The sequence below is a fragment of the Puntigrus tetrazona genome, chromosome 1, assembly GCF_018831695.1.
Source record: "Puntigrus tetrazona isolate hp1 chromosome 1, ASM1883169v1, whole genome shotgun sequence".
Taxonomy (NCBI): Eukaryota; Metazoa; Chordata; class Actinopteri; order Cypriniformes; family Cyprinidae; genus Puntigrus; species Puntigrus tetrazona.
The window spans coordinates 7,589,083-7,607,450 of NC_056699.1; the positions used below are offsets into that span (position 1 = coordinate 7,589,083).

General features: G+C 36.7%; 1 protein-coding gene across 1 annotated transcript in view; it reads right to left on the bottom strand.

Annotated features, from left to right (window-relative positions):
• ttyh3b (tweety family member 3b) overlaps window positions 1–17,985 on the bottom strand; it is a 28,128-nt gene extending 10,143 nt beyond the window's left edge. The window contains exons 1-8 of the mRNA XM_043244596.1: window positions 17,573–17,985; window positions 17,115–17,261; window positions 9,545–9,714; window positions 5,052–5,163; window positions 3,817–4,037; window positions 3,427–3,522; window positions 1,979–2,051; window positions 1,207–1,282 (exon numbers count right to left, since the gene is read on the bottom strand). Of these exons, the coding sequence (XP_043100531.1) occupies window positions 1,207–1,282; window positions 1,979–2,051; window positions 3,427–3,522; window positions 3,817–4,037; window positions 5,052–5,163; window positions 9,545–9,714; window positions 17,115–17,240 (874 nt within the window). The 5' untranslated portion in view covers window positions 17,241–17,261; window positions 17,573–17,985. The remainder of the gene's footprint in view (window positions 1–1,206; window positions 1,283–1,978; window positions 2,052–3,426; window positions 3,523–3,816; window positions 4,038–5,051; window positions 5,164–9,544; window positions 9,715–17,114; window positions 17,262–17,572) is intronic.
• Between the last annotated feature and the right edge of the window lie 383 nt (window positions 17,986–18,368).

An 18,368-nucleotide genomic window follows, 5' to 3' on the forward strand; every position in this document is an offset into this window, starting at 1 on the left:
AGAAGCAGCAGTGGAATGACCTCGGGCAGAGGTTTAATGATTAATTAACCTCACAATCTAAATCATCACACTCATAGTGGGTGCAGATGGATAAGATAAAAATAGAAAAAATTATAAACCTCACCGTAAGAAACCAATGAGCGAGCCAATATAGCACAATTTTAGCTTTAAGATCTGTTTGAGTGAATGTCAAAAAAATATTGTTTAACCGATCTTATTTTAGTCATTTTGTGTATTTATTAGTGCTGTCAAAAGATTAATCACAAGCAATCACATCCAACATAAAACATTTTGTTTACATAATATGTGTGTGTATATATTTCAGATAAATGTTATCCATACATATACATATATGTATATATATATATATATATATATATATATATATATATATATATATATATATATATATATATATCAGCAGTTATATTAATATAAATGTATACATAAATTTTTGTATATATATGCTGTATATGTGACTAATTATATATACATAATAAACACAGTATACACACATATATGTAAACAAAAACTTATTTTGGATGTGATAAATCGTGATTAATCTTTTGGCAGCACTAGTATTCAACGTTAAATGCAGGAGAAAGTAAATATACAGATGCCCAGATTTATTGCCTCTTTAACAAAGAGAAATGGGAACGCTTTCAGCAGTGAAGCATAAGTGTGTATGCAAGTGTGAATGGGTCCTGATTTTGAATGTGTCGTGCAGAGACTGAGAGGGTCATGAATTGTATCCCTGTGGGAACTAATTAGCAATGACATTCATGTCCGTCCAGGAAAGCCAAGGTCTGAGAGCAAGATACAAAACCTGCTTTGTACATAAACACCTTATAAGAAAGCGTCCTCTGCATAGCAATGCTCCAGGACATTTCAAGTGAATGAATGAGAGTAATTGTGAGCGTACACATCTTCAGTGGGGAGTACTTTCACTAAGTTTAAATCTCTGATAATGCATTAAATTACCGGTATATGAAATAAATAATAAAATGCAAATAAGACACAAATGCACTTTCCAATCTCTACTTTTGTTAACGTATCTTATGCATCTGTTTCTGTCCGTATATAAATGTCTATGATGCTGTGGGTTTTTTGTGATCTGAGCCTTGTCACGAACATCTAAATGTCCAGTGAATCCTGCATAAACTGTGTGAAAGTCAAATAAACTCAACTTGAGTTAGGCACGCATACCTTGGTTGATAACAGCATTCTCGCGTGTCACTTTGGTGATGTAAGAATCAGGGGCAACACAAAAATCACTGGCGGTCTGAGGAAGAGAACAACGACACACACGCAAAGCCTTAAAATACAGTAGCTAAAAGCAAAAAAAATACATTTAAGTAAATGTCATAACTTTGTCTTTATAAAACGTTCCTCACTTAAAACATACTACAATATCAAGCGTTTGGAGTCAGTTCGATTTTAAAGAATTCCTAGAAATGCTTTTCTTTTGAACTTTCTGATTATCACTGAATATTGAAAATTATGCATTGCGGTTTAACGAGTTTCACAGCTACATTCAGCACAAAATCAGCATATTAGAATCATTTCTGAAGGACGATGTGACACCGAAGACTGGGGTAACGATGCTGGAAATTCAACTTTGGAATAAATTACATAAAATATATTAAAATAGAAAGCAGTTATATTACATTGTAATAATATTTCACAATATTACTATTGATTAAATAAATGCAGCATTGGTGAGGTAAAAGATGTCTGAATTAAACGAAATTTTAAAAAGTGATTTTATGTTCATAGAAAGCACATTAAATGTAAGTAAAGTGTCTACTTTTAAGGTTTTTTGGAAATTAAGGAAAAATTGTTGAAATTTGGTTGAAATATTGTTACATTGTTACAGTATTTATGTAAATATTTAAACAACATGCTTATTCTCACGTGTACGTATTAAAAAACATCTGTAAATCAGGGAAATTTCAGGTGTTTCTGCTAATCTACTCACCACAGCAACAGAAAACTCCAGCCCAAGAGAAGCCCAGCTGATCACCAGCGTCAGCACGCCTAGCAAACAAACGCTGAAGAGAGAAAGAGATTATTCGTTACCGCAGAAAATTATTTGCTTTCATGCCTCAGTGTAAAAAAAATGGTGCTTTACAATGGAAAAAATTCTGACATTTTTTTAAAGTGCTTATTTTTTTCTTCTCAACAAAAATGGCAGTCATTTGAATTCTTTAATGGTGGTTGGTTTCTCTTAAAACTTGTTTAACTCGTAGTGAGTAATCCAGTTTGAAAACATCTCAAACAACCTCCCACTGACCAAATGTGCTTCTAGATACACATGAGCTCCTAAAACGCTAATATAAACACAAACAAACATCGCATGTACACACGCGGCAGAAGAGGTGTCTAATTGCAGCAGAAGGAGTGAAGAAGTGAGTCAGAGTGAATCAAGGGGAGATCTTCACCCTCCCTAGTAGACTAAATAGATTTCGTTTTGCCTGAATCCTTCTCTCCTCTCCTCTCTGCCAACTCCTCTCTCTAAATCGTGCTCTCTCTCTCACACACCATTTCTAAAGGCTTTCAGAGAATGGATCTCAATTTTGCATAGTTACAGGCTAAAAATAGGCATTTTCACACAACAATTTTCAACCTGGAAAATTCCAAACTGAAACTCTAATCTCAGGTAGTGCATTTTAACCCGAGGCACACCTCCTGCAATCCACCAGGAAAACAAGCCCGTTTTGACGTTCCCTGAAATATCACATGATCTTGCATATCAACATTCTGACATTCATGATTTATTCTTCTCACACATTCATTATTTCTTTGTTGTGAGAGTCAATTTAATGTAATAAATTCTACTGACACGTGTCATGTCACATCTCAAACCGTCAACACCCATAAATATTATTAAACTTGATTTTATAACACTGTTAATTTAATAGTATTTATATTAGCTTTTTTATATAAATTTTCTTTACAATATTTTGTTTTAAGTAGAAATGTTGTTTTTGTTTGTTTGATTTTTTTTTCATAATTCTAGTAATAATTTATAATTCATAATAAATTAGCATTTATTTTATTTCATGTTTTAGTAATTGTAGTACTTCAACTTAAACTCATTTTATTTTATTATTTTTTGAAGAATTTTCATTTAAGCTTAAGTTCAAGTTTTTCATCTAATATTTGAATTTATAAAACATTCATGAAAAAAACATTTAAATTATTAACTATAACTCTAACATAGACAGCAACTCAGCACATAAAAACCTCTATACTCTGTAATATTGGGTAAAATAGTGTAATGTGGGCCAGGAAAAAAATAATGAAGTAAATAAATGTAAGAACAATACTGTAATTTGGTTGTTTCTTAAAGGTACAGAAAAGGTTCTTCGGGAACCATTTTGTAATATATTTTATTGGTGTCTATTGTGTATGATATTAACCTACCTGATCAAGATGCTTCTTGAGTTGCGTATGAGACCAACCAAAACGAGCAGGCAGATTATAACATCAAAGAGCAGCAGTCCCAGATAACCCAACCACCTACAAAACACACATACACATGATCTCTTCCAGATGGCTGAAAATGTCTACAACTCCATCCAAAAGTAGTAACAAGTCTGGACTTTATTATTGAGAATCTCTAGTGTCTATGTCCATAAACTCTAATTTACTTACACGGACAGTTAATAATTCTTATATCAAAAACAAGCCATGCCAGACTACTTCTTTTTTTAAAAAACAGGATTTTAGAAACCAGTACTATCTGGGAAATACCTCTGAAACAAATTTAGTCATCGCGGAGCATGATGACTGTAGACCGGACTTCTTAATTACCTGTACCAATCATACTGCTCAGTGATGAATGCCAGGTGATCCAGAGAGAGATCTGTACTGCTCCAGAAAGGCACCTCCACCATCAGATTGATCAGCTCGTCCAGCTGACCCTGCAGTTTCTGGACGATGGACAGGTAGTCTGTATGCTTGGAGTACACAGTCTCCAGCTGCACCAAACCCTCCTGCAGGGTTTCATTCAGACTGCTGGTGCTCTCTGATACCTAAAACACACAAACAAGCACATACTTTAAGTTCAATAAATCAGATCCTTTTTTCTATGGAAGTACTGGTACTTCTAAATGGCTTGAAGTTGGCATTTAGCTCATTGGAAGTGAAATTACTTGATAAACATATACAACGTGTGGAGAGCATTCATTCAATATTCTTATCTCATTTTTGACCAAGATGACTTTTAGAAGCTTTTGCATATGAACTCTTCAATTATGTTTTACAAACTTTATCACATTGTATTATAAAAATACATCATCCTTCATCTATTCTCGGATGACCACATTGGCTTTCCGAGTCATTGTGGATTCTCCATCATTCAAGCTGCTTGGCCCGAGCTATCATTTTCAACTCCTATACACACTTTTATTAGTCATAAGAGGGAGAATGGCAATATAATACCAATAATGATGTGTATACGCTAAAGCCCCAAGTACAATGTAATATATCAGCATTGTACACATGAAGGCCATTAGCCACATTTCCATGCAGCTATTTTTATGCGCATTTTAAAATATTGCACAAAACATTCTGGAAAGAAACGCCTAACAAATATTTAAAAAATATTAAAAACTTGTGTGCACATTTGAGTAGGATAAACTTTTTATCCAATTAGAAAAAATGTGCATGAATTACAATGAAAATGCATTTACCAAATAAATTCCTTCACGCGCATCGATAAAGTCATGCGACTTTGCGATACTTTTAGCTATGGCCAAGAGGTGCAGTGGAGTATTTGGCAACAGAAGTAAAGTGTTTATTCAAGTGAAAGTTTTCAGCAAAGGACAGTGATCTCTTCAGCAGAGACAGTGGTACATTTTTATACGTTAGTATTGGTATGCCGTGCGACCCTGTTAATGATAGTTGTGAAATAACTAGCAATGTTGGTAAAGTGCTTGGTAAAAGTGTGTAGTACTGACAACAGAAGTGCAGTTATGTGTGTTCTTAAGACCTGGATAAGGCAAAATGTCCCCAGCTCAGAACAAACAAACATGTAAATGACTCACCAGTTTATCGATGCCTGCCACTGTTTGGTTAGCATGGCGCAAGGAATATGTCAGTCGTGTCATGCCATCGCATGTTTCGCCGTTTCCATAGAAACCGACTGCAATGCCAGCACTGCGGGAAAGTGATCAAAACAGGAATTAGCTCATGTGAATGTGCCAGACTCTTTTATATAGACTGTAAATCAACACTCTCGCTAAAGTGGTGTTTTTGTTCTGAAACAGTACAAAAACATGGAGTTAGCAGAGCAAGACTTTGTTGAACCATTTTGAAGAAATGGTGAGGAAGTGAGACTTATTTCAAAAACGTTCACCCTTTGTGAAGGTGATATCTTTTGGACATTTGTTAAAGTGATACCTAAATATATAACACAAAGGAATTAATGTGTGATAATGAAGCATTTATTTCAGGTACAGTAATCTCGGGACAGTTTTAGTGTGCAGTACGCGTGAGTGTTTTATCTGATGCCATGTGCACATTTCCCTGCATGTGTTACTCTTTTTCTCTGTCCCTCAAATACAAGAGGATTTGAGCAGGAGAGCTCTTATAAGCTTAAGAGTGTGTGAGACTGAGAGATGTCGAGAGAGAGGTCAAGCCGTCATTCTTTGTTAAGGTCAGGAGTCACGTGGCTCACCGAGGCTTTCCCACTGTTACCCAGAAACCCTCACGCTAGCAGCACTGACCACAATCATCCGCTTGTGCGTTTATCTCTTAGATCGCATGACTGGGAACATATGCTAACAGTTATGTTTGGAGAATTATAGTACCTGTATTCAAAACTGATTGTGAAAATATAACGAGTATGAAAATATGCGACTCAGTCTTGATTTAAGATAGAAACGGGATCATACACAATTATTAAGCACACCAAAATTACAAAGACACTTCCATGTAATCTTGTAGAGGTATTCTGTTTTTAAGTGCATTAATTGCATTGCAGAATACTGTGGGTTTGCTCTATTGATTTTGATTAAATGCACAGGTCTACGTTTGTTCAGAGAAGTGGTTGGCTTAAACCGATGACATATATGGGTCACTTTCAAACATAAATGTGAGTTGGCACAAACAACCTCAGACTTTCGAACCTTAACAAGATCAATTGAGGCTAATGTTATTGTGATGGAAAGTAAGCCATTACTTTTTATGAATTCTGGCTTCTTTAAATAGAATTGATTCTGGCTTGGTGGGTCAATTACTGAGCCAAAGCATTATCCATTAAACAAAAAAAATAAAACGTACTAGCAATTAAACAGTGGACACGAATATATAAAGATATAAACAGACACAATATTTGTGAGAATCTGGCAGCGTTAGATAAGAGATATTGAATAATGACGCTCTGCGGCTATAGCACTTATATATACGCAGTGCCCACACACACATGCGCACACACACACGCACACACACACACACACAGGCAGAGAGACCTGCAGTGCATTATTCATCTCTCAGCTTCAGTGTTCAAAATCTGATTCTGTTGCTATGGCAACATCTCCAAGGCACCAAGGGGGCAGTGCCGGAGAGAGAGAGGGGGAGAATTGATGTGAGGGCGACAGAGGGAAAAGAGTGAATGTAATACAGAGAGGAAGAAAATATTTTTATCCACGACGAGTTTCTTCAGCCCAGGACAAAACCATACGTGCACATACACCGGAAATATAAACCTAGATCAGTTGCTTTGTCTCATTATTTCCAGTAAACATAAACACATCAGTCTCAAAAACATCTTTGAAACTAAAAAAATATATCTGTGAAGCAATATTACATAAGGTTGTTTTTTTATCAATACATTTTTATTGCAGAAAGTTTTGCAGAAAGCACAAAATAATTAAATGTCTAATTTTATTTCTCATATTCTGAAAGACACTTGCACTGTCAAACAATAACAAGAATGTCTAAAAAATCAAATACTATTTACAAAATGTTTCAGAATGAATGAATGATTTAATTCAATATAAAATTGGAATCAGAGAGAACAACTAACATTTTCTTTTGACCTGAATCTTAATTAAAAGAATCCATTACATGAACAAAAATACAACAAAATTAAATTGAAAAACATCTTTTGTGTTCATCAATAGAGAAGAAATGCACACAAGTCTAAATCTATACTGTTTTACAATGCAAGTATCTACTAGAAATAAAAAAATAAAATGAAAAAACTAGCTAGTCATATCAAAAAATCATATTGCTTCACTGATACCTTTATTTTGTTTCACAAAATGAGTATTTTGAACAGTTCTGAATAAGAACACATTAACTGAGCTACTAAAAGGCACATTAGCAGGTTTTTCGGAGAGCTCCAGTGTTTTAGGTCACTCAATGGAGCATGTGCACATGTGTGCATTAGTCCATGTGTGCACTATTTGATGTGCTTAATGATGCATGAGACACAATGCGTTTCATCTGAGCCATCATATCAGCATGACATCTCTCATCTCTGCCACGGACCCATCACTCAGTCCGATCCCGCAGCTCGCTCACTTTTCCCAGTTAAGCTTTATCTGCATCTCCCTCAATCAATCAGTCATCATTGTCCTTTTCTCTGGTTTCTTTCTGCATCCATCTCTCTCTAAGGGAAATAATCTCTTCTTTGTTTGTCAATCACAGCATTGAATGGCAGAGCATGAAGTCAGATATAGAACAGATGAGAGAAAGGAGGAGGAAGGGAAAGCAGAAGGGGTGGAACGGGGGGAGGAGTCTGATGACCCTTGTGGGGCGACAAATGGGAGGAGAGAACAGAAGACAAAGCAAGTAACCTAAAAACAATTAGAACAATAATTAGTGAGAGTTACCGAAAACAAAACTTTCTAAAATGTGTATGCAAAATGATAGCTGATTATTTACAAAAATTAAAGTCACTTTGTTTACTTTATAGGAGTTTTTCAGTTCTTTTTAGATAATCTTTTACTGGTGAAGTGTAAACAACTAAAACACTAACGCCCCCTTAAAAAAAATTATTAAAAAAATTGCAGTGTGGCTCCTATTTAAAAATGAAATCACTTTATTTCTGCATCACGACCACTACCAAGAGCAGCTGGTATTATTGGTAAACATTTTTTAAATGTTTAAATAATTTTAAAATGATTCAATTCATTTAAAAAGGTTAATAAAACGATTCATTAACGATTAATGAATTAACTTTTTGATTACAACCTTTATACATGAAGGACATCAGAAGCACATACAAAAGAGCTAAACCGGAGGCAATATGACCTCCTTTAAAGTGCCCCTATTGTGGATTTTTGAAAATGACCTTTCATGCAGTTTATAACACAACTCTAAGTGAACGAAAACATCCTGCAAAGTTTTAAATATAAAAGTGCACCGTGTATAAAGTCATTGTCTCTCAAAAGAAAGAGTGGGCTCTGAATCACTGAAATTAGTCGTTTTATTTGTATTTTTTTTGTATTGTATATTACCCATAATAGGTGTACTTTACAGAATACCGATGTTTGTTGGGTAAACATTCATTCAGGCAGCATTATTTTAACCCCTAACTAATGCAGGCACTTAATTAAACAATTTAATCTCTGTGTCCTGGGTTCAGTGTTAAATGGCTGCCGGCCTGATCTGACCTCTCACCTCTCTCTATATTTAAAGTGATCTGACAGGAATGATTAGAGACGTTTTCACAAGACACAAATGCATACAAGGCACACTGGAGATAAACACTATTTCCTAGACAAATACAACAGAATGATGCTATTTATATATAGTACCATGTCAGTCTATAAAAAGGGTTTAAAATATTGAAATGTCATAGTCAACTAAGGTAATGATAGTAACTGATTTAACAAAAGTGACAAGAAAGCAGATGGAAGCTTGTTAATCCAACAATCAAATGTGACAGTATGCAGTTTGTGTAAAATGTCCTAGCAGGACATTTTCTGAATAATGAAAGGGTTAACAAAGCAAAGCCTGTGCGCCTGAGAAACAGACAGGGATTATTACTAAAAATACAGCTGAGTTACCATCCGTTCCACACTGCGCAAGGAGAAACACACACCTACTATTTCAAATGAATCACGGCCAGCGGCGCTCATCAGCGTGGGTTAGCCGTTTAATAAGCTGCCGTATGTGTTTCATGATTTATGTGTCATACAGTAATTACTTAAGAGCTCTTTTTTGTGGCTGTCCCTAACCTTAACCCATATCCCACCTCAATAGCAGCAAAAGTGTTTTGCAATACAATATGAACGCAATACGTACATTGTACCTATTTTTTGATCTAAGCACATAGTAGTTAATGCCGTTTAATATAAAGTGTGACCTAAACCTCATACAGGTTTGGAACGGCACGAGGATGAGCAAATGATGACAAAATGTTGCATTTCTGCTCTTTATCTGCTGATTGGACTCTCATTCTGACGGCACCCATTTATCATGAAGGATCCGTTTGCGAGCATGTAATGTAATGCTACGTTTCTCCAAATCTGTTTGTATTGCCACAGGATGTGTGCATGGAGGCAGCGATGAGTGTTTAACCACAGACCTGCACACGAGCGTGGCGATGATCACGCACCAAGCGGTGCAGCAGCAGTCGGCGTTGGGCGAGTCCTGGTTTTTCCTGCGACGACAGCACAGCCAAAAAGAATAGAAGAGGAGGAAGAGGAGGTCGAGTGCCAAGCACACCAACGCTACTGCACCTAGCAACAACACAGACTGCAAAAGAGAGAGGGAAAGGGAGTCGTTTAGACTTCATTGTTTTTAGTGTAGCAGTAAATGAACCGTGAACAATTAAGAATACAATGAAGCCATTGAAGGCTGGTTCTTCCAATCAGACTCTTTTGTTGTTGTACAGTATCGCAACTGTAAGCTGGAGTAACATATTGTTTAAGACTTTTTATACTTATTTGTGTACAAGACGCTATTCTAGATGGGGCTGCTTTTAGATAATAGAGGAGTTACTTTTGGGAGTCCTGCATGTTTAATCCAGATCTACATCCACAATAGCTCTTCCACTGAACCAGAAGTGTCATGAATGATCTAGATTTTTCTCCATATGCAGCAAATGTAGGTCAGGCTGTACATGGGAGACTTCTTTTGGTCTCAGAGCTGTGGAGTATAATCTCAGAGGTTCTACTGTATACAAATCTGCATGCACACACAAATACACACACACACACACACACACATGGTGTCAAGAACTAGAATGATACTAAATCAGCATCTCTTGTTTGTTCTGGAACAAAATACCTATAAAAATCACAGTCTTAGAGGTATCGCTAACCATAATGCACCCCTAAAAAGGAAGTGATCTTCTGGAGATTTGTTTGGTATTAACAAGATGTTTAAAAAGCGTGTGCTAATTAAGTCACATTAAAAATGTATTGACATGATTTTGGTAGTTCATATTTGTCCTTTTCTTTCCATTTTTTAACATAAAGATTAGAAATAGTTATCTTCACCTAGAATGTCTTTTATTTAATGGAACATATTGTGGATGTCCTTTGTTTACTCAAGCAATGCACTTTTTTATATCAACTACATTTTTACATTAAGGCTAGGTGCCAGGGCAAGGGTTAGCTGGAATGCACTACACGACTTTGGCCCAGATTTACAGTCTGGACAAGCTGATGCTTGTTGCCAAAAGTGTGAACCAGTTTGTCCAGAAGTTGTGTAGTCTATCACAACCACGAGTACCTCTAAAAACAGCACAGGTCATATATTACTGTAAGACTTTTTTGTCATTTAATCTAATTTTATGACTACTCATCAATTTAGATTAGAACCGCTGAATACAAAAAGCATACGTTTTATAAAAAAGTGGTTCACTATTATATTTCAAATATTCTACATTGAATTAATTCTAAAAAACATACATAATTAAGATTAAAATTAAACTACATTTTTCTCCCTCAAAAGCTATTTTATTTATTTATTATTATTATTATTTTTATTTATTATTACATAATATATGCCTCTAAAACTTCTGGAATGTCGAAATGAAATGAAAAAAGGTTTTGATATGTATATAGTAGGAAATTTACAAAATATCTTCATGGAACATGATCTTTACTTAATATACTAATCATTTTTGCCATTAAAGAAAAATGTATAAATTTGACCCATGTTGACTCAATCTGACAATGTATTTTTGGCTTTTGCTACAAATATAACCCTAAACCTTATGACTGGTTTTGTGCTCCATGGTCACGTGCTGTATACATAATCTGTTGACCATTTCAGGGCCTTTGAGTCAAAATGTTGATATTCTGCAAACCAATTTAGGGCATGAAAAGAAACGCAGCATCACCAAGCTGTTGATAATCGCATGCTAAGGTTTTTTAATTAGAGTAAGATTACTCATTTGTCCTCAGATGCCCAGACTGACCCAGCTTGATATACATTCACCCGTGTACAGACAGCAGAATCACCAACAGCGGTGACATTTAGTAACAGTATTTTCACCCCTAAAGTCAAACTTGGGCTACATGCTCACTGTTATCTTGAGTGGGCTGAGATATTGTATTATGGTTTAATAATGGTGTCATTTTCCCATTAATATCCATCCCTAGCCGTCTGTGAGATTGAGGGACCTGTGAGCGAGTCCATGTCGGCTTCTGTCTGTTGATGTGTCAAAGCTCATTTGAGTCAGTCACCAATGACAGCATCCGTAAAGAGATTAGAGAGGATTCATTATCAGCTCTCATGCACACATACGTCTCTAAACGTAGATATATCATAGACTTTGTCAGTTTTTATATAAAACTAAACCAAGTTCACGAAGCTGAGGTGTCCCGGTTTAGATAGCTGATTTAATTGTAATCACAAAAAGAGTCTAGCAGCAATCGAGACCAAAGAGACGAGACCAGACCAAAAAAATTAAAAAATCCAGGAGAGGATGGGATTGGGGGAGGGAGTCTGCAACTCTCAAATGTAATTATCTTATTACCAGCCCTCAGAGACACTGACACAGAGAGAGATTGAACTTAAGTTTGTATTGGGCTGACTGTACAGTAATAAAGAGCCGGATGGCAGGAAGTTGGCATTATCCAATTACAGGAATGCCATAACAAACCCAAATTGTTTGTGAATGTGTGTGCAATATATTTTAAAAGCTAAATGTGTTTGGTAATTATTTTTAAACAGTAGAACTGGTAAATTTAAGCAGTGCAATAGTAAGGACTGTAAAAAAAATCATTTGTTTAATTTGACTTGAAGTGTAGTTATGTCGTATTTAATATTTAAGTGTATTTGAAGCAAATAGTGTGTAAAAATACATACATTACATTAATCTGACATGTGCTGAAACACAGTAAACTATGAACTGTGTAGAAAAGATAATAAAATTATCTACTTTACATCAATTTTAAATAGATACTTAATGAAATAATAGTATACAAGAACTATTTTGAGTATCTCTATTACATCAGCAAACAAAAAAAACAGCCAGATCAAAGCCAGATTATTTCATTTATGTGTGTTTTTGTGGATGTTTAGCATCTGGTCGATAACAACAGATTTTTACTGAGCTATACGTTGCAGCACACGATGCATATTGACAAAACCTAAACCAAAATCACCAAATTAACCCTATCTGTACCGAGTTAAGCTAAAACAGTAATCAGTCATTTAAGAGCAATGAGATTTTCCTCTCAGCTCAGTGTTTGTGTCATTTGTACGTGTGTTTGTGTGTGTACAGCGCAGTGTTCTGGTGTAAATCGTTTCATCGCCACTACTCGTGACTTCCTGCCAGCTGGGCCCCTTTCCTGCCCAATATGCTTTTAATTATTTCAACATTCCCTGCTGGGAAAAAAAAAACCCTAGTGCTTTTTCCACACGTCAAACGAGAACGGCAACACAGCTGTAGAAGCTGTCTTCGGCAAACGGAAATCTTCTCAAATTATTGCAGATTTAGAAAGAATCATAAATTCCTCTCATTCTGGACGCAGAACAGACAAAAATTGTGCCGAGGACTTTAGTTCAAAAAACGCTGAGAAAACAGAAGCCTGATACCAACCAAAACAGATGTACAGCATCTGCTAATCTAATTTCCACCATTTCCACCATACAGTAATTGGTTAATAGGACTATGAAGAACAACATCTACAACTATCACAGCGTTAGGAATCATAGTAGTGATTTGATTCAATTTTACACTTGGTATCAACAAAACCATTAAAAAAGATTCACATTCACTTAAAGAAATAGTTCATCCAGAAACAAAAATTCTGTCATCATATGTCATCATTGTGAATTACACACACACACACAAATATACAATGGCTTGGTTGATATAATGATTCAAATTAAATCAATTCTAGATTTAAGCATTGAAAAATAGTCCATAATGTACTGAAACGTTTGCTTTTTTTGTTTTATTCTTTTTGTCACTTTTTATTGCAATTTGGTAAACTGTTGTTGCTTGCATGATAATAGTCAATGAAATACTTGATTTTAATAGATCTTGAACCTTAATTTTGGTTGGTGTGTCCATATCCATGTCCTCAATTAAGTTACACACACTGTAAAAAGTTGTACTAACATGCGTCACCCACTTTAATGTATCTCCCAAACAAAGCTCTCAAGCGAATTGCGGGCACTCTGTGTATTATTTGACTAATTTGTTGCAAAGAACTGATTCCAGAGAACAATTCATAAGTAAATAAGACAATCGGTGTTATCCTGTCAAAGGAAAGACATAAGGGCACCCAGTGTGGATGTGGAAGAGGTCCATGTGGCATTAAAGTAGAGAGAAAAGAGGAGGACAAAGTGCTGACATGTTTTGGCAGCTACTGATGGGCCAGATCCAGACAAACTATTGTGCTGAGTGCCCTGAGATCCAAGTGAACCCTCCACTGTACACATGTTTTCAATCCAAAAGTGCATATGAATGTCTTCTTATCGGTGCCAGGATGTAAGCACAGTTTTAAGGGTGGTCGAAGGGAGGCCTTTGGGGCTGAATAATGCTGAAATGGCACTGGCTATGTGTGTTCAGATGGGTGCATGATGTGTGCCATTTTTGTCCCATTTAAAAAGGAAGTAGAGCTGGACTGCTGCGTCTGTTGAAAAATCTGTTGACAGAGGTGTCTGTTTAAAAAAAGACACTCCATATTCCAGCTAAAACTAGAACTATTTTTAAATTATACGTGTAATTCATAATTAGTTAAAATTCCAATTTTATGACTCCATAATAATAACTACGAAAGTACTTACATTTTTTTCCATAATGCAGGACTATTTATGTGAACTGCAGCCATGGTACGGCGGCAAACGTCCTTAATTATCTAATCAGATTCAATGATTAATGCTAAGCTATGCTAAAAGTGCCATCATCAAACCTGAAAATTGGTTGTATTGATTTAAAAACGGTAAAATTAGCCTATTTTTTTTTTAAGCGGTGTGTTCCTTTAAATATATTCATGAATGTGTATTTATATATACTTAATATACACAGTACACACACATAGATGTATTTGGATGTGATTAGTCACAATTAATTGTTTGACAGCACAATTTAAAATATACATTTATCTATGTCTCACCTTCCACGGCATATAATTACAGGCATTTAAAACCAGTGTACTGGCATAGTAGTGTCGGTGTGAACGAGTGCAGACCCCCATATGTCCCAGCACGCATGAGAGTGTGAGAATGAGAGCGAGGGGGTACTGGCATAAAGACGATGTGTCTATTTGACAAAAGGATGCCTGCAAAGCACTCTGGGATACATTAGGGATTAAACCCCATTTTCACAGAAGCCCACAGAAAGGGGTGCATTCATCTTTTATCAAACAGAGAATAACAACACCCAGCCCCCTCCTCTTCCTCTGCTCTCCTCTCCTCACCCTCCCTCAGTCTCTTCCCTTCTGCTCTGCCAGACCAGACAGACCCAAGGGCTTGTCATGACCTCATCTCTTACAGATTTACCCCCACATACCCCGTGGCTTTCCTGTGACCTCGGATCCAACACACCAACCAACTAGGCCAAGCTCAACTCCAAGCATCTCTGGCCTTATTGACACACCAGCACACCGGTTTCACCGAGCTGCCTTGACCTTGGAAAAGTAAAATCTAAAAAATGAAAGCCAAGAGCTTTTGAGTTCGTGTTCAACCAAATCTGCTTTGATTAATGAGCTGACGCCTCTAAAAGAACTTTACAAATTGATGTTGCATTGCAGTATTGAATTACATTCATCTGATCTCTCCGCACCACATTGTTGGAACCTTGGAGATCAATTTCTATTACCGCAGCCTTGAGTTTCTTTTCATCATGGATTTCTTTTTTGGAAACAAGTGACTGTTGTTGGCTATTTTACCATACAGCGCTGGAGAGCTCTGGATGTGGTCAGTGACAGCTATAGCTGGTGAGCAAAAGCAACCATGGCTGCAATTTCACGCAGCTGGATGCCATTTCCTACTGGTCCTCTGGAGAATGGCTGCTTTGACAAAAAGCCTTATTTTATGATGTGGACAGTAAACAGCCCTACTTGACATATGATCTTGCAATGTGTGCCTATGACCTTCAAGAAGTCTTAAAACAGTTTTTAGAAAACAACAAAAAAAAGTAGTGTGGCAGAAGCATGGTACAATAACACGGTCAGATGATAATACCGTGGTGTATAGAATGTTCACAAATTATTAAAAGATAATTTTGTTAAATCGCATGACATGAAAATTCACTCTATTTATGAAATGGGTATTTTTTTTAACTTATTGTGAACAATCTGTGCTTACAATTTTTATTCATTTTTCTCTTGACTTTGCATTTTCTAATCAAAATGCCATAAACCCGAACTTCTGCTAAAGTCCTTGTCGATACTTCAGTTTCATTACAGTTTTAAAAATATAAGATTAAACAGCATTCATAACGATTAATGTTCTTTTTATTTGACCACTAAGTTACCTACATGCTGTTTTATCAAACGAGTATTGTCAACATCACATGTATTATGTGGGAAGATTTAAAAGTAAGCATTAAAACATGCATTAGAGTTTGTACGATTGATTCATTTTAATCATCACTCCCAAAGTCATCACTATCTAAAATTCCATTTGAATATATATTTGAATCTATGGTTAAAAATATCTAATCGTAACAATACCCAATATTAAATCATGTGGGTTCAACAGTATCATCAAAAGGTTTAAAACCATATTTATTTAGCTACATCACCCCAAACAAATGCTGAATAATTTCCATATTAATATACTACGTGATACACGAATATGGAATATACAGTGGTGTATTACATGTTAACAAACACGGTAACACCATTTTGACACCATGATGTAATGCTGACATAACGCACAACACCAATGCACCGAGCAGATCAGCTTAGACGATGTTAAAACATCTAACTGAATGTTTGCATCAAGAATTTGACAGCATTCCCTGCTGCTTTATCTAAGATACAACAACAATCCTGGATGCCTCTGCATTACACACATGACCAAACGTCGCATATGCATGCAGAAATGCATTATATATGCAAAGGCACATAATGTCTCCTACAGGGTGTTGATATCCATCTCTGTGGGTGGGTAAACACACAAACGCTGACTATCTCCACACGGCTCCTAAGCATAGCATCGTTTCTGGACAGTAACTGCTCACCGATTGGATAGTTTGTTCTCGTGTGCAACATGAGGAGCTGGGTAAGATGGTGAAGTCATTAAAACTGATTGCAAATCAATGCCACTATTAAGTGTAAAAAAACTATCCCAGCTTGGATTTCCGAGGTAGTTTAGTCTGGTTAGTACTAATCAAGCTACTGTCAAATACCGTCTAACCGCATTATCGTCGGCTATTCTAGGACATTTCACCGATGCATTATCCTCAGTTCCACGCATTTCGTGTTTGTTATTCACAATTATCACAATTCAGCTGTGAACACATGGGATATGTGACACTCCGAACGCCAACTAGTACCTCAAAACCTTAACTAGTTGTCACACTGCAGTAAAAGCCTTGAGAGGGTGACGTCATGCTCGAGAACATGCTTTGATGTTGCCGCTCCGCGCGCGCACACACACACACACACACACACACACACACACACGTCGATCTCGACGCTGCCTCGTATTTCCTAATCATGTAGCGCTCGAGCTCGACCCACCTTCTGATATTCCGAGTCCTCCGGGCGGAAATCGCTGCTGGTCAGCTGAAACTGCAGGTTGAAGTGCGGGAGGCGATGGAAAAGGTTGACCCACCACGGCGGAGAATAGTTCACCACTGCAGCCATAGTGTTCACGCAGATCTGGGACTGGGGAAAGACACAACGACGCGTTCAGCAGCCGATTCCAGACTTGAGCCGCTTCATCACGTCGCATTGCATCAAATGCCTTTAAAGTGTCTCTTAACACGCTGCTTCCAGTGAAGCAGGGGTTAAAATCTGCACCAAAGACCCTCGAGCAAACAAATGGGCAGAACTGCCTGGCCAACACACACACATATTAAGCTACATCAGCTGTTCTTTATGCGTTACAGCTAATAACTGAAATGCACTGTTTATATACGAGAACCGAAACCGCAATCCGTTCATGCAGGCTTTTGTTATCAAGGAGCCATCCTTACCCGCTATCAGCCTAAACCATAGTTCCAGCAAAAATCTCAACAACAGACAAATAGCTCCCGTCCTTCGATGTTTGGGGTGAGAACCGACAGCAGCGGCGGGTTTCTCTGTGCTCAGCAGTCAGCGTGCACCGAGTCGCTTGTCCAACGCAGCCCTTGCGTCACTGCCGTCTGCATGTTACCCAGCGATACACTCACTGGAGCTGAAGGAAGAGCTTTAAACGCCTTTGATGTCCATCGCCGCTTTCGCTTTAAGGTGGTCCCGCGCCGCTTTTTTTTTCTACGAGACGCGTATGGTTAGGGCTTGCGCGTTTTTGTCGCGTTGAAACTGAGGGGCACAATAGACGCGATGATATCACGCGTTACGAGGATGAACTAGCCATTTGTAAGCAGCCTACAGTAAGAATCGGGCGTGATTGTCAATCATCATGTATTTCGATACACAGAAATGGAATGATGTGTTTGCTGACCTCTAGTGGCCAAACAACGCAACTTATTCATATCACTTAGCAATACTCTTTTTATTCTTCTTAGTTGTTTTAAGTTATACTACTAAATACTTTAATTGTATATATATATATATATATATATATATATATATATATATATATATATATATATATATATATATATATATAGTACATTTAGGTTATACATTTATGTTATACAATTTAAATAGAAAATTAAAAATTTTCAAGACCTCTAGCATGGTTCTTTATTTATTTTTATTCTTTTCAAACTCCATGTGCATTTTTATTTTTCTCATATATTTTTGGAACCATTTATGAAGCTGTAAAAT